Raw genomic sequence first — 23,774 nt, 5'->3', positions numbered from 1 at the left:
TAGGTGCAAGGGGGCAAAGTTTAGAGGGGATGTGCGAGGCAAGTTCTTGACACAGAGGGTGGTGAGTGCCTGGAACTTGCTGCCGGGGGAGGTGGTGGAAGCAGGTACGATAGCGACGTTTAAGTGGCATCTTCACAAATACATGAATAGGTTGGGAATAGAGGGATACGGACCCCGGAAGTGCAGAATGTTTTAGTTTAGACAGGCATGATCGGCGCAGGTGTGGACGGCCGAATGGCCTGTTCCTGTGCTGTACTGTTCTTTTGTTTTTGTATCTCCTGCCCAAAGCCTTAAATGCATGTGCCTGGGTCCTTAGCTAATGGGAACAGCTGTCATAATCTTGCACACCTCAATCTCCTTTCCTCCAAGCAGAACCACCCCAGCCTCTCCAACCTAATGTTGCTAAAATCCCTCATCCCTGGAATCATTCTGGTAAATGACTGCTGCATCCTTTTCTAAAGTGTGGTGACCAGTACTGGACCGAGTACTCTAGTTGTGGCCTAACGAGAACTTTTACATAGTCTGCATAACTTCCCTGCTTTTGTACTCAATACCTCGATTTACGAAGCCCCAATATCCCATATGCTTCGCCAACTACTCTTAATATGTCCTGCTACCTTCAATGATCTAAGTACATGAACCCCGGTTCCCTCTGTCCCATACACTTTTCAGAACTGTGCCACTTTTCTAAATGGCCTCTCCCTATATCTTCTGTCAAAATGCATCACCGCTTGCTTCTCTATGAAATTCCATCTGCCACTTGTCTGTCCATTCTGGCCTATTTCCTGTTGCAGTCAATTGATATCATCCTCACTGTCTGCTACACCTTCAAGTTTTTCAATGGCATTACCATTAGTCAATCAACATCTTGGGGTCAGTATTGACCAAAAACTTTACTGCAGTAAATACAGTGTCTCCAAGAATAAGTCAGAGGCTGGGTACTCTGCTGTGAGTAACTCACATCTTTCCACTACCGATAAAGCACGTCAGGAGCGTGATAGAATACTCCCCACTTGTCTGGATGAGTGCAGCTCCAACACTCAAAAAAAGCTCGACACGATCCAGAAAAAAAGCAGCCCATTTGATCGACACGGCATCCCCACCTCAAACAGACATTTCCTCCACTGTGGCTGGAGAGTGTAGCCTCTAATCATATGTACTGCAGTAACTCATCAAAGTTTCTTCAACAGCACCTTCCAGACCCATAATCCTACTTTGTAGAAGAACAGGGGCAGAAGGCACATCAGACCACCAACACCTGCAAGAGCCCTCCATGTCATGTTATCTTGACTTAGAAATATATCACTGGGTCAAAATCCTGGAACTCTCCACCTAACCAGCACTGTGTGTACTTACACCACTCGGACTGCAGCGGTTCAACTTAGCAATTCACCACCACTTTCTCAAGGGCAATTAGAGATGGCAACAAATGCCCACATCCCATGAAAGAATAAAAAAGACTGCAGAGATCTCAAACTTAGCACTGAGGAATGCATGTCCTCAATGACTTGAAATTCCACCTTCATTCCTCTTGTGCTGGTAATGGACTTCTATATTCTCGTTTAACCTTGCCTTTCACATTTAGTCATCTTATATTCCTGGTGGTTCTACATTTGATTACAAAACCTGAATCTTGATCTGTTACCCTTCATTGGACCTGATGTTGCCTGCAATAGCTACAGAATGGATTATTTTGTACACCAACGATACATAAAATAACAGCAATCAAAATGGGTTATCAGCTACAGAATTTATCATGAGTGCATTTATTTGGAATCAAATGGTATAGTACAGTAATTTACATTTCAGGCACCATAATCAATATGAGCCAACAATACTTGACAAAACCAGATTCAGCATTCAGGACACAATCTGTACAAACAAAATTCAGTATAATTACACCCTTGAAATGAGTGCCTCCTTTAAATACAAATTAAAATGTACACCTTGCAGAATATTTACTTTGGGTGATTACACTACCTCCAGCAGGATACTATTAAGGTTTAATAACACCTTCCAGGAAATCTTTCTCAAGCACTTCCTCGATTTTTTGTCTGGCTTTGCTCCAGAATGTTTTCTGGTTCTCAGTGTTAATGTCTTTGTTTGTGAACATGTTTGTGTGCAGGACAGGTCTCCCTGAGGATCTAGTAAACCTACTTGTGACTTTGTTGGAGAAAAACTGGCTAAGCGCATTGAAGAAAGGAAGTAGTTGCTCGATACTACGAATGGAGTAAACAGTCAGCAGCAGATGACCTGGTTCCCACGCTAGTGTCCTCCCTGAGTTGTCATCCTCTGGATTTTTCTGTAATTAAGCAACAAAATTCTGTCATGAATTGGATTCCACTTATTTATTATAATGATCAAGTAAATACTTGAGCTTTTCCAAATCTCAGATGTTGAATTTTGACCACTATTTCAACAACAATTTGTGTTTGTCGAACCACAAAATATTAGGGCGGAAGATCAAGTTTGGGCAAAGAGGTAGGATTTCAGGAATGTCTTAACGGAAGAAAGAAAGACGGAGGGGTTTAGGAAGGCAACTCCAGAGCTCAGACAACTGAAGGCACGGACACGAATGGTGCAGCAATTAAAATCGGAGATGCACAGAGATCTCAGAGAGTTGTAGGCATGGGGGAGATTACAAAGATAGGGAGGGTTGATAAGAATTTTAAAATCGACATTTTTCTTAACCAGCAGCCAATATAGGTCAGTGAGCATAGGGGTGATGGGCGAACGGGACTTTGTGTGAGTTGGACATAGGCAGCAGCCTACTTCAAAATATTGCTGGGTTAAAGTTCAATATGTCATATAACAGGGGAAAAGGAAACCATAGCCTGTTCTGCCACCATTCAATGAGATCATGGCTGATCTGCAACCTATCTCCATATACCATTTGCAACAATCTTCAGCCAGAGATGCCAAGTGAATGATCCATCTCTGCCTCCTCCTGAAGTCCCCAGCATCACAGATGCCAGTTGTCAGCCAATCCGTTCACTCCGCGTGATATTAAGAAATGACTGAAGGCACTGGATACTGCAAAGGCTACAGGCCCTGACAACATTCCAGCAACAATACTGAAGACCTGTGCTCCAAAATATGCCGCGCCCCTAGTCAAGCTGTGGAAAAGTCAGTTACTAGGGGACATAGGTTTAAGGTGCGAGAGACAAAGTTTAGAGGGGATGTGCGAGGCAAGTTTTTTTTACACAGAGGGTGGTGAGTGCCTGGAACCTGCTGCCAGGGGAGGTGGTGGAAGCAGATACGATAGCGACGTTTAAGAGACATCTTGACAAAAATATGAATAGGAAGGGAATAGAGGGATATGGGCCCCGGAAGTTTAGAAGGTGTTAGTTTCGGCAGGCATCAAGATCGGCGCAGGCTTGGAGGGCCGAATGGCCTGTTCCTGTGCTCTACTGTTCTTTGTTCTTTAATACAGCGACAACACTGGCACCTACCCGGCAATGTAGAAAATTGCCCAGGTATGCCCTGTACACAAAAAGCAGGACAAGTCCAACCGTCAAGTCTACTCTCAATCATCAGTAATGTGATGGAAGGCGTCATTGACAGTGCTTTAAAGCGGCACTTGCGCGGCAATAATCTGCTCACTGACGCTCAGTTTGGGTTCTGCCAGGGTCACTTAGCTCCTGACCTCATTACAGCCTTGGTTCAAACATGGACAAAAGAGCTGAACTCAAGAGGTGCACTTGACATCAAAGCAGCATTTGACCGAGTATGGCATCAAGGAGCCCTAGCAAAACTGCAGTCAATGGGAATCGGGGGAAAACTCTCCACTGGTTGGAATCATACCTAGCGCAAAGGAAGATGGTTGTGGTCATTGGAGATCAATCATCTCAGCTTCAGGATATCACTGCAGGAGTTCCTCAGGGTAGTGTCCTAGGCCTAACCATCTTCAGCTGCTTCATCAATGACCTTCAATCATAAGGTCAGAAGTGGGTATGTTCGCTGATGATTGCACAATGTTCAGTACCATTCACCTCAGGTACTGAAGCAGTTCGTGCAGAACTATAGCAAGACCTGGACAATATCCAAGCTTGGTCTGATAAATGGCAAGTAACATTTGTGCCAGGCAATGACCATCTCTAACAAGAGAGAATCTAACCATCTCCCCATGACACAATCAGTGAATCCCCCACTATCAACATCATGGGGGTTACCATTGACCAGAAATTGAACTGGAGTAGCCATATAAATACCATGGCTACAAGAGCAGGTCAGAGTCGAGTAACTCACCTCCTGACTCCCCAAAGCCTGTCCACCATCTGTAAGGCACATGTCAGGAGTGAGATGGAATACTCTCCACTTGCCTGGATGGGTGCAGCTCCAACAACACTCAAGAGCTCGATATCATCCAGGACACAGCTGCCCGCTTGATTGTCACCCCATTCACAAACATTCACTTCCTGCACAACCGACACACAGTGGCAGCAGTGTGTACCATCTACAAGATGCACTGCAACAATGCACTAAAGCTACTCAGGCAGCACCTTCCAAACCCGTGACCTTTATCACCTAGAAGGTCAAGGGCAGCAGCTTGGGACACCACCACCTGCAAGTTCCCCTCCAAGCCACAGACCATCCTGACTTGGAACTGTATCGCCGTTCCCTTCACTGTCGCTGGATTAAAACCCTTCCTAATAGCACTGCCTTTGCCCCATATCCCTTAACACCTTTGGACAACAAAAATTTAATAGTCTCTGATTTAAAATTTACAACCTTTGGGTGGCGCAGTGGTTAGCACCGCAGCCTCACAGCTCCAGCGACCCGGGTTCAGTTCTGGGTACTGCCTGAAAGGAGTTTGTAAGTTCTCCCTGTGACCGTGTGGGTTTCCGCTGGGTGCTCCGGTTTCCTCCCACAGCTGAAGACTTGCAGGTTGTTAGGTAAATTGGCCATTGTAAATTGCCCCTAGTGTAGGTAGGTGGTAGGAGAATGGTGGGGATGTGGTAGGGAATATGGGATTAATGTAGGATTAGTATAAATGGGTGGTTGCTGGTCAGCACAGACTCGGTGGGCCGACGGGCCTGTTTCAGTGCTGTATCTCTAAATAAATAAACCGATCACTTTTTGTGAAAGAGAATTCCAAACCTCTACCACTCTATGTGTTGAAGTAAGTTTTTCCTTATTTCACCCTGGCTCTAATTTTTAGACTGTGCCTCTTATGCAATCACATTGCTTGAGCATTAAAATCACTGATGTGATTAACCAAGTACTCATCCCCATTTAATCTGTATAATATTCTGAAAATTAAAATGAGAAGAAAAATGTTAAGGACAAGGGAAAGAACAGCCAATCTCCTTCCCAATCTGCTCGCTCCCCACCACTACCCTCTCGGACTCTGCCAGAGATCAACAATCACCACCCTCTCTGTATTTCCCTCCAAAATGCCTGTTCATTTCTGAACAAGGTGCTTGCAATCCACAATCTAACTGATGATGATGCAACTGAAAAGCTGGCTTTGACAGAAATTTGGCTCAAGGGTTTGTTTTTACTTGTTCATAGGATGTAAGCGTCACTGGCAAGGCCAGCATTTATTGCCCATCCCTAATTGCTCTTCAGAAGGTGCTGGTGTACAATTCTCTTGAGCCGCTGCAGTCCATGTGGTGTAGGTACACCAACAGTGCTGTTAAGGAGGGAGTTCTAGGATTTTGACCCAGCGACAATGAAGTAATGGCATAGTGGGGACAAAGCAGTGGCAGAGAGTGAGAGAGACAGAAAGCACTGCGAGAACAACAGAAGGTCCAAAAGCACAGCGAGGATAACGCAGCAGCAGAGAGAGAGAGTACTGTGAGAGGAAACCAAGACAAAAAATTATCAGGGAGTGAAGTCACAGGAAAGCGAGTAAGTGATTGGTTGGTGAGTATTTCTCTATTTCTCTCTGTTATGGGCACGTGGTGAAGGGTGTGAGTGTTCAACTCCCACCTGACTAAGTGTTTTGTTATTATGGTTTTAACTCCTTTGTGTTTTGTCTTATTCAGTAATATACCTTATCCTCGAAATTGTCACAACTGCACCCACTCAAGCATTCACTCTCACACACAAGAGACAACAGATAGAGAGGAAAAGGGGTAAGTGGTTTGAAGTGAGGTAGGGGTTCGGAGCTCATGGTTAGCCTGTCGAATCTCCTCAGAAGTTACTTTCTCTTTAGATTTCCCTGTTGGGTTGAAATTTTAGTCTGAAGACAGGGGATCACTTCCAATTCTCTGCTGCTCAAGTTGAAATGAAGAATTCACAGCAGGGCTTGCTGGATTTTCTCCCAGCACTCACTTTGGTGATGCTTTGTCCTGGGTCTCCCCCTCTCTCTACAGAGAGCCACCTTTTAAGCTAAAAGTCTCTCACATCTCACAGGAAACACAGATCTCCTTGTGGTGACCGACAATGGCCTCAGATGTGGCTACTTTACACCTTCTTTATTTCAGAACACATTCAATTCAAAACTGGCTCTTGATGGGTGTAATTGACTCCTCTTAGCTTTGGAATGTATCCTTCTGTCCTTGCCAGACAGTAGAGAGTTGGAATATACAAGGCCAGGTCTTTTGACCTTCGATGGCCACTTTGAACCACGTTGTCTACTTTCTGAAAAAGTCAGTTTTTATAACTCTTCAGGTTGAGTTCTTGTATTTATAATCGCTGCACTTTACGTGAGTGTAACATCTCTCTAAACTAGTGCAGTCTTTCAATTTAGCAGCCGGGAAATGATTAGCCTCAGAGTGAGTATAACAGTGAGTGAATTAATAAATGTAGTAGCACAAAGTAGTTCTAGAGGCATTAATTAAAATTAATAGTTTAAATAAGGTACCAAATAGATTCTAAAAGAGGGAAATAGACTTACTTTTTAGATCATGGATGGGCAGCTGTGACCTGTTGCTTGCAATTCCTGCGCCATGTGGGAACACCAGGACACCTCATGTGTCATGCGGACGACACAAAGGTTGGTGGAGTTGCGGATAGTGACGAGGATTGTCAAAGAACAAAGAACAGTACAGCACAGGAACAGGCCATTCGGCACTCCAAGACTGCGCCGATCTTGATGCCTGCCTAAACTAAAACCTTCTGCACTTCCGGGGTCCGTATCCCTCTATTCCCAACCTATTCATGTATTTGTCAAGATGCCTCTAAAACGTCTCTATGGTACCTGCTTCCACCACCTCCCCCAGAGGATACAGTAGGATATAGATCGGTTGGAGACGTGGGCGGAGAAATGGCAGATGGAGTTTAATCCGGACAAATGTGAGGTAATGCATTTTGGAAGGTCTAATACAGGTGGGAAGTGTACAGTAGAACCCTTAGGAGTATTGACAGGCAGAGAGATCTGGGTGTACAGGTCCACAGGTCACTGAAAGTGGCAACGCAGGTGGATAAGGTAGTCAAGAAGGCATACGGCATGCTTGCCTTCATCGGTCGGGGCATAGAGTATAAAAATTGGCAAGTCATGCTGCAGCTGTACAGAACCTTAGTTAGGCCACACTTGGAATACTGCGTACAATTCTGGTCGCCACATTACCAGAAGGATGTGGAGGCTTTGGAGAGGGTACAGAAGAAGTTTACCAGGATGTTGCCTGGTCTGGAGGGTATTAGCTATGAGGAGAGGTTGGATGAACTCGGATTGTTTTCACTGGAACGACGGAGGTGGAGGGGCAACATGATAGAAGTTTACAAAGTTATGAGTGGCATGGACAGAGTGGATAGTCAGAAGCTTTTTCCCCAGAGTGGAAGAGTCAGTTACTAGGGGACATAGGTTTAAGGTGAGAGGGGCAAAGTTTAGAGGGGATGTGCTGGGCAAGTTTATTTTTTTTACAGAGGGTGGTGAGTGCCTGGAACTTGCTGCCAGGGGAGGTGGTGGAAGCAGGTACAATAGCGACATTTAAGAGGCATCTTGAGAAATACATGACTAGGATGGGAATAGAAGGATACGGACCCCGGAAGTGCAGAAGGTGTTAGTTTAGACAGACATTATGATCGGCGCAGGCTTGGAGGGCTGAATGGCCTGTTCCTGTGCTGTGTTTCCGGTCTTTGTCTTGGGCAATCACAAGTATCTCCAGCTTCAGCTGTTTCAGCTCAAGCTCAGGATTTCTGAACTTCAGGGGCAGCTAGAGTCACTGGAGCATCAGAGAGCAGGAGAGTTTCCTGGATCGTATCTCCCAGGAGATGGTCACCCCACAGGCTGCAAGAGTTCAGGTGGGTGGCCATATGGAAAACTAGGAAGAGGCAGGAGGTACAGGAGTCTTAGGGGAGTGTGCCACTCTCAAACAGGTACTCAGCATTGGAGACTCCTGGGGAGTACTAGAAAAGGGAATAGTTCCATATTAAATAGCAGACTGAGAAGAGCTACAAGGAATGCAAAGACAGGATTACAATGCATGTGTGTAAACACACAAAGTGTGGTGTAAAAGGTTGCTTAGATAAAAGCACAAATAGCAGTATGGAAATGTGACGTAGTGGCAATAACAAAAACATGGCTTAAAAATGGTGAGGACTGGGCACTTTACATACAAGGATGTAAAGTGTTTAGAAAAGACAGAGAACGAGAAAAAGGGAGTACTGATTAGGGAAGACATTGTAATGTTGGAAAGAGAGGATGTCCTTGAGGGGGCAAGGACAGAATCTATTTGGTTAGAGTCGAGAAGCAAAAAGGGTATCATCACCCTACTGGAGTTATTGTAGAGGCCTCCAAATAGTGAGAGAGATAGAGGAACGTAACTGCAGGGAAATCACAGAGATGTGCAAGAACTATATAGAGTGGTAATATTGGGGGACTTTAATTACCCAAATATCAATTGGGATAATGTTCGAGTAAAGGGAAAGGAGGGGGAGGAATTTATGGATTGTGTTCAGGAGAACTTCCTTGATCTCAGCCCAACAGTAAAGGAGGCATTGCTGCATCTGGTGCTGGAAAATGAGGTGTGCCAAGTGGACCAAGTGTCTGTGGAGGAGCACTTGGGCAAGAGTGATCATCGTATCATAAGGTTTAGACTAGTAATGCAGAAAAGCAAGGAAACATATAAGGTAGAATGGTTAGATTGGAAGCGGGCTAATTTCAATATGATGAGAAGGGATGTAGCCAGGATAATGTGGAACCAAAGACTGACAGGAAAAAAATGTAATGCAACAATTAAGCAAGAGATGCTTCAGATACAGATTTGGTACGTTCCAACAAGGACGAAAGGTATGGGAACCAAAAACAGGGCTCCGTGGATGACGAGGGAGACAGAGATTATGATGAAGCAAAAGAAAATGCATGTCAGATGAATTCTTCAAGGCCCAATACAATAAGTTGAGGGGGGAGGTGAACAGGAAAGTAAGACCGGCAAAGAGGGATTATGAGAATAGAATAGCAGTCAACATAAAAGGGAACCCAAAAATCTTCTACCGGCTTTAAATACTAAGCAGTTAGCAAGACATGGAGTGGGGCCTATTAGGGACAAAGATATGCTTCAAGGCAAAGGGCAAGGCTAGAACACCTAATGAGTACTTTGTTTACTAAGGAAGAGGAATCTGACAAAATATCAGTAGAAGTGGAGACAGTAGATCCCTGTATAACTGAAGCATAACATCCTTACTTTTATTTTCAATTCTTCTCATCATAAAGGATAGCATTCCATTAGCCTTCTTTATTCATTGCTGCAGTTTTAGTCACCTTATTTAAGGAAGGATATGAATGCGTTGGAGGTGGTTCAGAGGAGGTTTACTAGATTGATACCTGGAATGAGCGGGTTGTCTTTTGAGTAAAAGTTGGACAGACTGGGCTTGTTTTCACTGGAGTTTAGAAGAGTGAGTGGAGACTTGATTGAAGTACATAAGATCAAGAATGGTCTTGACAAGGTGGATGTGGAAAGGATGTTTCCTCTTGTGGGTGAGTCCATAACGAGGGGGCACCATTTTAAAATTTGGATTGCCCTTTTAAGACAGAGATGAGGAGAAATTTTTTCTCTGAGGGTTGTGCGACTTTGGAGCACTCTACCTCAGAAGGTGGTGGAGGCAGGGTCATTGAATAATTTTAAGGTGGGGGTAGATAGATTCTTGTTAGGCAAGGGAATCAAAGGTTATCGTGGGTAGATGGGAGTGTGGAATTCCAGACACACACACATCAGCCATGATCTTCTTGAAAGGCGGAGCAGGCTAGAGGGGTCGAATGGCCTACTTCTCATAATTCGTGTTCGTATGTTTGTATCATGGGATATCTCTCCCTGCTGCACAAACTCCTTAGCATTAAATGTGGCCATTTCTTTTGTTCCTAGCACTGTAGAGGAAAACAGAAGAGTACAAGAAAACCTGTTTGTTTACCCTTCCACAATTTAGAGGTCAATTTTCCCTCCCGTTTTCCAAATTTCCCGTTTGTCTGGCAGTTCAGATCCCAGACAAGCCCCCAATTGGTTACGGCCACCTGGTGAGGGTGGTTTGCACTGTTCAACTCCCACCTGACTGCAGCAAGTATTTTTTGGTTATGAGGGTATAACCCTAACTTGTTTTATTTGTCAAATGAACAGCTGCCTTGTGGGCGTCTCGGGAGAGACCACGGCTAAGGGAGTAAGTAGGCGGTCATGTGTCACCTTTGGCATGTTTCCGGCAGTTCCTGCAGCCATACCGGTGCCAAACGTCGTGCTCTGCACTCCTTTGGACCCCACCAGAAAGGCCGAGAGGGGGGTTTTGACGCTTGGGCAACTCTCAACCTCCATACATTCGCCCAGGCATGCGCCATGGAGAGGTCACTCCATAGTTGCCTCACAGCGACTGACACCACTGACCACCTCTAGGCGCTTACCCATTGTCTCTCGAGACAAGGAGGCCAAAGAAAGAAAGATGCAATACATGAAGTAAAAATACTAGAAAGGCTGGCTATGCTTAGGCTGGCATCGCATGTTGCTAAAGGAAGTGGGGATGGAGATAGCGAAGGCTTTGCCATAATCTTCCAATCTTCCCTAGAAATGGGGGGGTGGGGGGGGGGGGGGTGCGGTGACAGAAGATTACAGAGTGGCAAATGTGACATGCTTATTCGAGAAAGGGTGTAAAGGACAGTCTTAGCAACTACAGGCCGATTAGTCTAACACCAATAGTGGGTAAGGTTTTAGAAACAATAATTAGGGAAAAAAAGTCAACAGGCACTTGGAGTGGTTTGAGTTAATTAAGGATATCCAACATGGAATTGTAAAAGGCAGATCTCAACCTCCATACATTCGCCCAGGCATGCGCCATGGAGAGGTCACTCCATAGTTGCCTCACAGCGACTGACACCACTGACCACCTCTAGGCGCTTACCCATTGTCTCTCGAGACAAGGAGGCCAAAGAAAGAAAGAAGATCATGCTTGACTAATCTAATTGAATTTTTTGACCAAGTAACAGAGAAGGTTGAAGAAAGGAATGTGGTGGATGCTGTCTATACATGGATTTTAAGAAAGTGTTTAATAAAGGACTGGTTAACAAAATTGAAATTCATGGAATAGGAGGGCCATTGTCCAATCGGACAAAAACTGGCTGAAGGATACAAAACAGTGAGTCGTGGTAAATGGTTGTTTTTTAGACTGGAGGATGGTAGATAGTCTTTTTGATATATATAAAATACAGAGTAGAATTTCGAAATTTGATGACAATACCAAACTTGGAGGAGTGGCAAACAGCGAGGATGAATCGTTTACAATAGGAGATAAGATAGGCTAGCAGAATGGGCAGACAGAGGCAGAGGAATTTAATGTAGACACGTGTGAGGTGATGCATTTTGGCAGAACATACAAATTAGGAGCAGAAGTAGGCCATTTGGCCCCTCGAGCCTGCCCTGCCATTCAATAAGATCATGGCTGATCTGTTTGCATCTCGAATTCCACACTCCCATCTACCCCCGAAGACCTTTGATTCCCTTGCCTACAAGAATCTATCTGCTTCCACTTTAAAAATATTCAATGACCCCACCTCCACCACTTTCTGAGGCAGAGTTCCAAAGTCGCACAACCCTCAGAGAAAAAAATTTCCCTAATCTCTGTCCTAAAAGGGTGACCCCTAGTTTTAAAAGTGCCCCCTAGTTCTGGACTCACCCACAAGAGGAAACATCCTTTCTACATCCAACTTGTCAAGATCGTTCAGGATCTTATATACTTCAATCAAGTCTCCCCTCACTCTTCTAAACTCCAGTGAAAATAAGCCCAGTCTATCCAACCTTTCCTCACAAGACAACCTGCTCATTCTAGGATCAATCTAGTAAACATTCTATGAACTGCCTCCAACGCATTCACATCCTTCCTTAAATAAGGAGACCAAAACTGCACACAGTATTCGAGATGTGGCATCACCAATGCCATGTATAACTGAAGCATCACATCCTTAATTTTATTTTCAATTCCTCTCGTAATAAAGGATAGCATTCCATTAGCCTTCTTTATTACCTGCTGTACCTGTATACTAACTTTTTATGACTCGTACACTAGAACTCAGAGATCCCTCTGCACCTTGGAATTCTGCAGTCGTTCTCCATTTAAATAATACTGCTTTTTTATTCTTGCCAAAGTGAACATCTTCACATTTTGCCACATTATACTCCATCTGCCAGACTGTGGTTGAATACAATAAAGTTTCAGAGGTAGGTTCTTTACACAGAGAGTGGTGGGTGCGTGGAATGCACTGCCAATGGTGGTAGTAGAAGCAGATACATTAGGGACATTTAAGCGACTCTTGGATAGGTACATGGATGATAGTAGAATGAAGGGTATGTAGGTAGTTTGATCTTAGAGTTGGTTAAAGGGTCTGCACAACATCGTGGGCCGAAGGGCCTGTATATTCTATATGCTCTATATGCACATTATATGCCCTAACCTACAAGGCTACAGACCAAAAGCTGGAAAGTGGGATGAGGCTGGATGGCTACTATTTGGCCGACGTTGACACCATGAGCTGAATTGTCTCCTTCCGTGCTATAAATTTCTATGATACTATGATTTTACGAATTCTGCTGCTATGGCCCACAATGCCTCATGGATGCCCAGTTTTGAGGTGCCAGATCTGTTCTGAATCTATCCCATTTAGCAGAATGGTAGTGCCATACAACATGATGCAGATGTCCTCAGTGTGAAGACTTGGTCTCCACAAATGTCAGAAACTTACAGTCAGAAACAGGGGAATTAATAAATGGGGAACAAAGAAATGGCTGACCAACTAAATGCATACTTTGGTTCTGTCTTCACAAAGAAGGACACAAATATCATACCAGAAATGTTGGGGAACACAGGGTTTAGTGAGATAGAAGAACTGAAGGAAATCAGTATTAGTAGAGAAATGGTGTTGGGGAAATTGATGGGATTGAAGGCCGATAAATCCCCAGGGCCTGATGGTCTGCATTCCAGAGTACTTAAGGAAGTGGCCCTAGAAATAGTGGATGATTGGTGGTCATCTTCCAATATTTTATAAACCCTGGAACAGTTCCTACAGATTGGAGGGTAGCTAATGTAACCCTACTAGTTAAAATGTGAGGTGGAGAGAAAGCAGGAAATTATAGACCAGTCAGCCTGACGTCGGTAGTGGGGAAAATTCTAGAGTCCATTATCAAAGATTTTATAGCAGAGCACTTACAGAACAGGGCAGAGTAATGCATGGATTTACGAAAGGGAAATCATGTTTGACAAATCTACCAGAATTCTTCGAGGATGTAAAAACAAGAAATGCTGGAACCACTCAGCAGGTCTGGCAGCATCTGTGAAAAGAGAAGCAGAGTTAACGTTTCGGGTCAGTGACCCTTCTTCGGAACTGACAAATATTAGATAAGTCACAGGTTATAAGCAAGTGAGGTGGGGGTGGGGCAAGAGATAACAAAGGAGGTCTAGATTGGACCAGGCCACATAACTGACCAAAAGGTCACGGAGCAAAGGCAAACAATATGTTAATGGTGTGTTGAAAGACAAAGCATTAGTACAGATTAGGTGTTAATACACTGAATATTGAACAGCAGCAAGTGCAAACCTGAAAAAAAACAGTGGGTAAGCAAACTGAACAAACTAAGATGAAATGAAATAAATGCAAAAAAAAGATGGTAAAAAATATAAAAAAGAATGTAAAAAAAAAGGAAGAAAAAATAACTGAAAAAGAAAGTAAAATGGGGGGCTGTCATGCTCTGAAATTATTGAACTCAATGTTCAGTCCGGCAGGCTGTAGTGTGCCTAATCGGTAAATGAGATGCTGTTCCTCGAGCTTGCGTTGATGTTCACTGGAACACTGCAGCAATCCCAGGACAGAGATGTGAGCATGAGAGCAGGGGGGAGTGTTGAAATGGCAAGCAACCGGAAGCTCAGGGTCCTGCTTGCGGACTGAGCGGAGATGTCCCGCAAAGCGGTCACCCAGTCTGCGCTTGGTCTCCCCAATGTAGAGGAGACCACACTGTGAGCAGCGAATACAGTATACTACATTGAAAGAATTACAAGTAAATCGCTGCTTCACCTGAAAGGAGTGTTTGGGGCCTGGGAGAGCGAGGAGGTAAATGGGCAGGTATTACACCTCCTGCAATTGCAGGGGAAGGTGCTATGGGCCAGGGACGAGGTCCCCACCACCTCGTCCCCGTCCCATGGCACCTTCCCCTGCAATTGCAGGAGGTGTAATACCTGCCCATTTACCTCCTCACTCCTCACTATCCCAGGCCCCAAACACTCCTTTCAGGTGAAGCAGCGATTTACTTGTACTTCTTTCAATGTAGTATACTGTATTCGCTGCTCACAGTGTGGTCTCCTCTACATTGGGGAGACCAAGCGCAGACTGGGTGACCGCTTTGCGGGACATCTCCGCTCAGTCCGCAAGCAGGACCCTGAGCTTCCGGTTGCTTGCCATTTCAACACTCCCCCTTGCTCTCATGCTCACATCTCTGTCCTGGGATTGCTGCAGTGTTCCAGTGAACATCAACACAAGCTCGAGGAACAGCATCTCATTTACCGATTAGGCACACTACAGCCTGCCGGACTGAACATTGAGTTCAATAGTTTCAGAGCATGACAGCCTCCCATTTTACTTTCATTTTCAGTTATTTTTTCTTCCTTTTTTTTTACATTCTTTTTTATATTTTTTACCATCTTTTTTTTGCATTTATTTCATTTCATCTTAGTTTGTTCAGTTTGCTTACCCACTGTTTTTTTTCAGGTTTGCACTTGCTGCTGTTCAATATTCAGTGTATTAACACCTAATCTGTACTAATGCTTTGTCTTTCAACACACCATTAACATATTGTTTGCCTTTGCTCCGTGACCTTTTGGTCAGCTATGTGGCCTGGTCCAATCTAGACCTCCTTTGTTATCTCTTGCCCCACCCCCACCTCACTTGCTTATAACCTGTGACTTTTCTAATATGTGTCAGTTCCGAAGAAGGGTCACTGACCCGTAAAGTTAACTCTGCTTCTCTTTTCACAGATGCTGCCAGACCTGCTGAGTGGTTCCAGCATTTCTTGTTTTTATTTCAGATTTCCAGCATCCGCAGTATTTTGCTTTTATTCTTCAAGGATCTAACTGGTACAGTTGATGAGGGGGAGCCAGTGGATGTGGTTTATTTGGACTTCCAGAAGGCTTTCGACAAAGTCCCACATAAGAGATTAGCGTGTAAAATTAAAGCGCATGGGATTGGGGTTAGTGTATTGCGATGGATAGAAAATTGTTTGGCAGACAGGAAACAAAGAGTAGGGATAAATGGGTCGTTTTCCGAATGGCAGACAGTGACTAGTAGGGTACCGCAGGGATCGGTGCTAGGACCCCAGCTATTCACAATATATATTAATGATTTAGATGAGGGAGCTAAATGTAATATCTCCAAATTTGCAGATGACACAAATCTGGGTGGGAGGGTGAGTTGTGAGGAGGATGCAGAGAGGCTTCAGGGTGATTTGGACAAGTTGAGTGAGTGGGCTAATGCATGGTAGATACAGTATAATAAATGTGATGTTATCCACTTTGGTAGCAAAAACAGGAAGGCAGATTATTATCTGAATGGTTATAAACTGAGAGAGGGGAATACGCAGTGAGACCTGGGTGTTCTCGTACACCAGTCGCTGAAGGTAAGCATGCAGGTGCAACAGGCGGTAAAAAAGGCAAATGGTATGTTGGCCTTCATAGCGAGAGGATTCGAGTACAGGAGCAGGGATGTCTTGCTGCAATTGTACAGGGCCTTGGTGAGGCCACACCTGGAATATTGTGTGCAGTTTTGGTCTCCTTATCTGAGGAAGGATGTTCTTGCTATAGAGGTTTACCAGACTGATTCCTGGGATGGTGGGACTAACTTATGAGGAAATTTAGTCGGTTAGGATTATATTCGCTGGAGTTCAGAAGAGTGAGGGGGTATCTCATAGAAACCTATAAAATTCTAAGAGGACTTGACAGAGTAGATGCAGGAAGGATGTTTCCGATGGTGGGGGAGTCCAGAACCAGGGGTCATAGTCTCAGGATACAGGGTAAACCTTTCAGGACTGAGATGAGGAGAAATTTCTTCACCCAGAGATTGGTGAGCATGTGGAATTCGCTACCACAAAAAGCAGTTGAGGCCAAAACATTGTATGTTTTCAAGAAGGAGTTAGATATAGCTCTTGGGTCGAAAGGGATCAAAGGGTATGGGGCGAAAGCAGGAACAGGTTACTGAGTTGGAAGATCACCCATGATCATATTGAATGGAGGAGCAGGCTCGAAGGGCCTAATGGCCTACTCCTGCTCCTATTTTCTACGTTTCTACAAGGACTGCTGTTCGTCACTAATACTGTCATGGACAAATGCATCTCTGACAGGTAGATTGGTGAGGATGAGGTCAAGCAGATTTCTCCCTCTTATCGGTTCTTGTTGTCGGTTATCTCTTGCCCCGACTGAATCCTTCCCCCACCTGTCTATACATTCTACTGGCCATCTCACCCAGACTGCAACAGTGGTGTTGTGTCTTGATCACAGGAACACTCCCCAGTCTTTAACACTTTCTCTTCTTTGAGCATTTCACTGTCTTCTCCCACACCAAAATATCCTCCATACTCAGCTTCTACTTTGAACTCATCCTCAATGATTTCAATTTGCATCTCAACTCCTCTTTGAATTAAATGCTCGCCAGTCCACACTAAACTTTTCTCTCCATATCAATTCTCTGACCCAAAATTCAAAAACACCCCCTCAATCCTGCCATTTCCTGTGTTGTCTCTCCTTCCATGGTCTCACTGACAGTCTTGACAACTTCCTTGTATCCATGCCCCCTCCACTGCCACTCGCCCCCAGGAAAAATACTCTCCCCCAAGTCTCTTACAATGCACTTCCAAACTTGCCTTCCATTCACTCAGCACACTAGTGCAGTGATTGATTTACTCAACCATTCCCTCACCTCCACCTTTTCAGGCCCTTATCCTGAACAACACCATTATTCTCTCACATCTGGTCACACTCAGTTCCCGACTCTAGCCTCTTTTGCATTTTCCCACTTCCTTTGCCCCACCATTAGTGGCTGTGTCTTCAGCTGCCTGGCCCCACAGTCTCAAATTCCCCACTTAAAATTTTCCTTTAAAGACCTCCTTAAAACCACCTTTTTTATTAAGCTTTTGGTTACCCCTCCTACTATCCTCTTCTTTGGCTTGGCATCCATTTTTTGATTCTGTCACTGTGAAGCACCTTTTTTTTTTAACTATGTTAAAATTCGTGCACAAATGCAAGTTATTGTTTTGCTAAATACTAATCAGTCCTGTTGGGTCAAATGGCCTGGTTTGTGCCCAAAATACTATGTAATCTGCAGCCACAATGGACTCTACCAAAGTAGCTGGTAAAAATAGTACGTAGCAGTAGATCAGAAATTGTTATCAATTCTTCTCACCTTCTCTAGTTTCTCTTACAACTTTTCCCGACTATGACACTTATTCAGTCACATCTTTTATTGGAAATGTCACGCACTGTAGGTTAAAATAATTATCGTATTTGTGCTAACTGGAAGACTTTTTTTTACTCATTCATGGGATGTGGGCGTCACTGGCTAGGCCAGCATTTATTGCCCATCCCTAATTGCCCTTGAGAAGGTGGTGGTGAGCTGCCTTCTTGAACCGCTGCAGTCCATGTGGGGTAGGTACACCCACAGTGCTGTTAGGAATGGAGTTCCAGGATTTTGACCCAGCGACAGTGAAGGAACGGCGATATAGTTCTAAGTCAGGATGGTGTGTGACTTGGAGGGGAACTTGCAGGTGGTGGTGTTCCCATGTATTTGCTGCCCTTGTCCTTCTAGTTGGTAGAAGTCGGGTGTTTGGAAGGTGCTGTCTAAGGAGCCTTGGTGCATTGCTGCAGTGCATCTTGTAGATGGTACACACTGCTGCCACTGTGCGTCGGTGGTGGAGCGAGTGAATGTTTGTAGATGGGGTGCCAATCAAGCGGGCTGCTTTGTCCTGGATGGTGTCGAGCTTCTTGAGTGTAGTTGGAGCTGCACCCATCCAGGCAAGTGGAGAGTATTCCATCACACTCCTGACTTGTGCCTTGTAGATGGTGGACAGGCTTTGGGGAGTCAGGAGGTGAGTTACTCGCCTCAGGATTCCTAGCCTCTGACCTGCTCTTGTAGCCACGGTATTTATATGGTAACTCCAGTTCAGTTTCTGGTCAATGGTAGCCCCTAGGATGTTGATAGTGGGGGATTCAGCGATGGTAATGCCGTTGAATGTCAAGGGGAGATGGTTAGATTCTCTCTTGTTGGAGATGGTCATTGCCTGGCACTTGTGTGGCGCGAATGTTACTTGCCACTTATCAGCCCAAGCCTGGATATTGTCCAGGTCTTGTTGCATTTCTACACAGACTGCTCCAGTATCTGAGGAGTCACGAATCATCAGCAAACATCCCCACTTCTGACCTTATGATTGAAGGAAGGTCATTGATGAAGCAGCTGAAGATGGTTGGGCCTAGGACACTATCCTGAGGAACTCCTACAGGTGATGTCCTGCAGCTGAGATGATTGACCTCCAACAACCACAACCATCTTCCTATGTGCCATGTATGACTCCAACTAGCGGAGGGTTTTCCCCCTGATTCCCATTGACCTCAGTTTTGCTAGGGCTCCTTGATGCCATACTTTGTCAAATGCTGCCTTGATGTCAAGGGCAGTCACTCTCACCTCACCTCGAGTTCAGCTCTTTTGTCCATGTTTCAACCAAGGCTGTAATGAGGTCAGGAGCTGAGTGGCCCTGGCGGAACCAAAACTGAGTGTCACTGAGCAGGTTATTGCTAAGCAAATGCCGCTTGATGGCACTGTTGATGACACCTTCCATCACTTTACTGATGATTGAGAGTAGGCTGATGGGGCGGTAATTGGCCAGGTTGGACTTGTCCTTTTTTTGTGTACAGGACATACCTGGGCAATTTTCCACATTGCAGGGTAGATACCAGTGTTGTAGCTGTACTGGAACAGCTTGGCTAGGGGCGCAGCAAGTTCTGGAGCACAGGTCTTCAGTACTATTACCGGAATATTGTCAGGGCCCATAGCTTTTGCAGTATCCAGTGCCTTCAGTCGTCTCTTGATATCACGTGGAGTGAATCGAATTGGCTGAAGTCTGGCATCAGTGAAGCTAGGGACTTCAGGAGGAGGCCGAGATAGATCATCAACTCGGCACTTCTGGCTGAAGATTGTTGCAAATGTTTCTGCCTTATCTTTCGTACTGATGTGCTGGACTCCCCTATCATTGAGGATGGGGATATTTGTGGAGCCAACTCCTCCAGTTAGTTGTTTAATTGTCCACCACCATTCACGGCTGGATGTGGCAGGACAGCAGAGCTTCGATCTGATCCATTGGTTATGGGATCGCTTAGCTCTGTCCATCGCATGCTGCTTACGCAGTTTGGCACACAGATAGTCCTGTGTTGCAGCTTCACCAGGTTGACACCTCATTTTGAGATATGCCTGGTGCTGCTCCTGGCATGCCCTCCTGCACTCTTCATTGAACCAGGATTGGTCTCCTGGCTTGATGGTAATGGTAGTGTGGGGGATATGCCGGAACATGAGGTTAGAGACTGTGGTTGAGTACAATTCTGCTGCTGCTGATGGCCCACAGCGTCTCATGGATGCCCAGTTTTGCATTGCTAAATCTGTTTGAAATCTATCCCATTTAGCACGGTGATAGTGCCACACAACACGACGGATGGTATCCTCAATGTGAAGGCGGGACTTCGTCTCCACAAGGACTGTGCGGTGGTCACTCCTACCAATACAGTCATGGACAGAAGCATCTGCAGCAGGCAGATTGGTGAGGACAAGTCAAGTATGTTTTTCCCTCGTGTTGGTTCCCCCACCACCTGCCGCAGACCCAGTCTAGCAGCTATGTCTTTTAGGACTCGGCCAGCTCGGTCAGTAGTGGTGCTACCGAGCCACTCTTGGTGATGGACATTGAAGTCCCCCACCCAGCGGACATTTTGTGCCCTTGCCACTCTCAGTACATCCTCCAAGTGATGTTCAAGGAGTACTGAGTCATCAGCTGAGGGAGGGTGGTGGGTGGTAATAAGTAGAAGGTTACCTTGCCCATGTTTGATCTGATGCCATGAGACTTCATAGGGTCCGGAGTCGATGTTGAGGACTCCCAGGGCAACTCCCTCCCTACTGTATACCACTGTGCCACCACCTCTGGTGGGTCTGTTCTGCCGGTGGGACTGGACATACCCAGGGATGGGGATGGCAGTGTCTGGGACATTGTCTGTAAGGTATGTCCACTCCCACCACCACCTACCGCCCTCCCTCAGCTGATGACTCAGTACTCCACCATGTTGAACAGCACTTGGAGGAAGCACTAAGGGTGGCAAGGGCACAAAATGTACTCTGGGTGGGGGACTTCAATGTCCATCACCAAGAGTGGCTCGGTAGCACCACTACTGACCGAGCTGGCCGAGTCCTAAAAGACATAGCTGCTAGACTGGGTCTGCGGCAGGTGGTGGGGGAACCAACACGAGGGAAAAACATACTTGACCTCGTCCTCACCAATCTGCCTGCTGCAGATGCTTCTGCCTTGACTGTATTGGTAGGAGTGACCACCGCACAGTCCTTGTGGAAACGAAGTCCCGCCTTCACATCGAGGATACCGTCCGTCCTGTTGTGTGGCACTATCACCGTGCTAAATTGGATCGATTTCAAACAGATCTAGCAATGCAAAACTGGGCATCCATGAGGCGCTGTGGGCCATCAGCAGCAGCAGAATTGTACTCAACCAAAATCTGTAACCTCATGGCCCGGCATATCCCCCACTCTACCATTGCCATCAAGCTAGGAGACCAACCCTGGTTCAATGAAGAGTGCAGGAGGGCATGCCAGGAGCAGCACCAGGCATACCTCAAAATGAGGTGTCAACCCGGTGAAGCTACAACACAGGACTATCTGCGTGCCAAACTGCGTAAGCAGCATGCGATAGACAGATCCCATAACGAACGGATCAGATCAAAGCTCTGCAGTCCTGCCACATCCAGCCGTGAATGGTGGTGGATAATTAAACAACTAACTGGAGGAGGTGGCTCCACAAATATCCCCATCCTCAATGATGGGGGAGCCCAGCACATCAGTGCGAAAGATAAGGCTGAAGCATTTGCAACAATCTTCAGCCAGAAGTGCCGAGTTGATGATCCATCTCGGCCTCCTTCTGAAGTCCCCAGCATCACTGATGCCAGACTTCAGCCAATTCGATTCACTCCGCATGATATCAAGAAACGACTGAAGGCACTGGATACTGCAAAAGCTATCGGCCCTGACAATATTCCGGTAATAGTACCGAAGAACTGTGCTCCAGAACTTGACGCGCCCCTAGCCAAGCTGTTCCAGTACAGCTACAACACTGGCATCTACCCTGCAATGTGGAAAATTGCCCAGGTATGTCCTGTACACAAAAAGCAGGACAAGTCCAACCCGGCCAATTACCGCCCCATCAGCCTACTCTCAATCATCAGTCAAGTGATGGAAGGTGTCATCAACAGTGCCATCAAGCGGCACTTGCTTAGTAATAACTTGCTCAGTGACGCTCAGTTTGGGTTCCGCCAGAGCCACTCAGTTCCTGACCTCATTACAGCCTTGGTTGAAACATGGACAAAAGAGCTGAACTCGAGGTGAGGTGAGAGTGACTGCCCTTGACATCAAGGCAGCATTTGACCGATTATGGCATCAAGGAGCCCTAGCAAAACTGAGGTCAATGGAAATCAGGGGGGAAACCCCCCCACTGCCTGGAGCGCAAAGTAAGATGGTTGTGGTTGTTGGAGGTCAATCATCTCAGCTCCAGGACACCACTGCAGGAGTTCCTCAGGGTAATGTCCTGGGCCCAACCATCTTCAGCTGCTTCATCAATGACCTTCCTTCAATCATAAGGTCAGAAGTGGGGATGTTCGCTGATGATTGCACAATGTTCAGCACCATTCGTGACTCCTCAGATACTAAAGCAGTCTGTGTAGAAATGCAGCAAGACCTGGACAATATCCAGGCTTGGGCTGATAAGTGGCAAGTAACATTCGCGCCACACAAGTGCCAGGCAATGACCATCTCCAACAAGAGAGAATCTAACCATCTCCCCTTGACATTCAACGGCATTACCATCGCTGAATCCCCCACTATCAACATCCTAGGGGCTACCATTGACCAGAAACTGAACTGGAGTTACCATATAAATACCGTGGCTACAAGAGCAGGTCAGAGGCTAGGAATCCTGAGGCGAGTAACTCACCTCCTGACTCCCCAAAGCCTGTCCACCATCTACAAGGCACAAGTCAGGAGTGTGATGGAATACTCTCCACTTGCCTGGATGGGTGCAGCTCCAACTACACTCAAGAAGCTTGACACCATCCAGGACAAAGCAGCCCGCTTGATTGGCACCCCATCTACAAACATTCACTCCCTCCACCAGTGACGCACAGTGGCAGCAGTGTGTACCATCTACAAGATGCACTGCAGCAATGCACCAAGGCTCCTCAGACAGCACCTTCCAAACCCATGACCTCTACCAACTAGAAGGACAAGGGCAGCAATACATAGGAACACCACCACCTGCAAGTTCCCCTCCAAGTCACACACCATCCTGACTTGGAACTATATCGCCGTTCCTTCACTGTCGTTGGGTCAAAATCCTGGAACTCCATTCCTAACAGCACTGTGGGTGTACCTACCCCACATGGACTGCAGCGGTTCAAGAAGGCAGCTCACCACCACCTTCTCAAGGGCAATTAGGGATGGGCAATAAATGCTGGCCTGGCCAGCGTCGCCCACATCCCATGAATAAATTTTTAAAAAGCTACTGGAGGATGCCTCTTGAAACTTATCCAAGCAAGAAGTCAATGTCTTCAGGAGAGGTGCAGCAAGGAGGCAATTGGAGATTGAAAGGAAAGAAAATACCTTTGCTCTTTTCCTCAGCAGTTTGACCAATCGAACCACGTACGGCTTGAATTCTCGTTGATGTGTTCCCTGTCTGCGAACCTCCAACCCTGAATCATCAGAAACTTCCGGAATGAAAGCCCAACGATACCTAAACATACAGAATGATTTAAAGCTCAGTGTACTTAAGGAGTTACATCACTTTAAACATTTTCCTAATGCGTCCACAAAGTAAAGCATGAAAATGATTGAAAAGCAGCAACATAAGTATTGACAGTGGTTAAGTTGCTCCCCTTTATCATGATGTATCACTAATATCCAGTATCATTTTGCTTGGGTAGATTCATATTTGAATTGGTGTACTCTAAATAGTCTATCCATCTGTAATAAAAGCTTAAGAGTTAATTGAATTTATATCAATCCATGAAACATAACTTGATTTTTCTTCTGCTACATGACTGATGATACAATGCGTTTGTGCTTT

At 45.6% G+C, this 23,774-nt stretch overlaps 2 protein-coding genes across 12 annotated transcripts in view; one reads left to right on the top strand and one right to left on the bottom strand.

The window, feature by feature from the left end:
- Positions 1 to 23,774, bottom strand: part of dop1a (DOP1 leucine zipper like protein A) — a 555,441-nt gene that overhangs the window by 3,753 nt on the left and 527,914 nt on the right. For 7 of the 10 annotated variants that reach the window (XM_068044701.1, XM_068044705.1, XM_068044702.1 and 4 more), the window contains 2 exons: positions 23,312 to 23,441; positions 1,722 to 2,302 (listed from right to left, as the gene is read on the bottom strand). In XM_068044701.1, coding sequence (XP_067900802.1) covers positions 1,997 to 2,302; positions 23,312 to 23,441 — 436 coding nt within the window. In that variant the 3' untranslated portion in view covers positions 1,722 to 1,996. Of the gene's footprint in view, positions 1 to 1,720; positions 2,303 to 23,311; positions 23,442 to 23,774 lie in introns of those variants that run through there. The other 3 variants (XM_068044708.1, XM_068044707.1, XM_068044706.1) reach the window with 2 other exon arrangements.
- The window catches only part of pgm3 (phosphoglucomutase 3), a 134,072-nt gene that overhangs the window by 108,670 nt on the left and 1,628 nt on the right, over positions 1 to 23,774 (top strand). The window contains exon 14 of one of the 2 annotated variants that reach the window (XR_010976188.1): positions 1,191 to 1,870. The exons of the other annotated variant lie outside the window; for it this stretch is intronic. The gene's annotated coding sequence lies outside the window, so the exon portion shown is untranslated. Of the gene's footprint in view, positions 1 to 1,190; positions 1,871 to 23,774 lie in introns of those variants that run through there. 2 annotated transcript variants of the gene reach the window in all.

This window comes from Heterodontus francisci, chromosome 13 (genome assembly GCF_036365525.1).
Source record: "Heterodontus francisci isolate sHetFra1 chromosome 13, sHetFra1.hap1, whole genome shotgun sequence".
Classification (NCBI taxonomy): domain Eukaryota; kingdom Metazoa; phylum Chordata; class Chondrichthyes; order Heterodontiformes; family Heterodontidae; genus Heterodontus; species Heterodontus francisci.
Note: the sequence above shows the minus strand (reverse complement) of the source record. Positions and strands in the feature narration are given on the sequence as shown.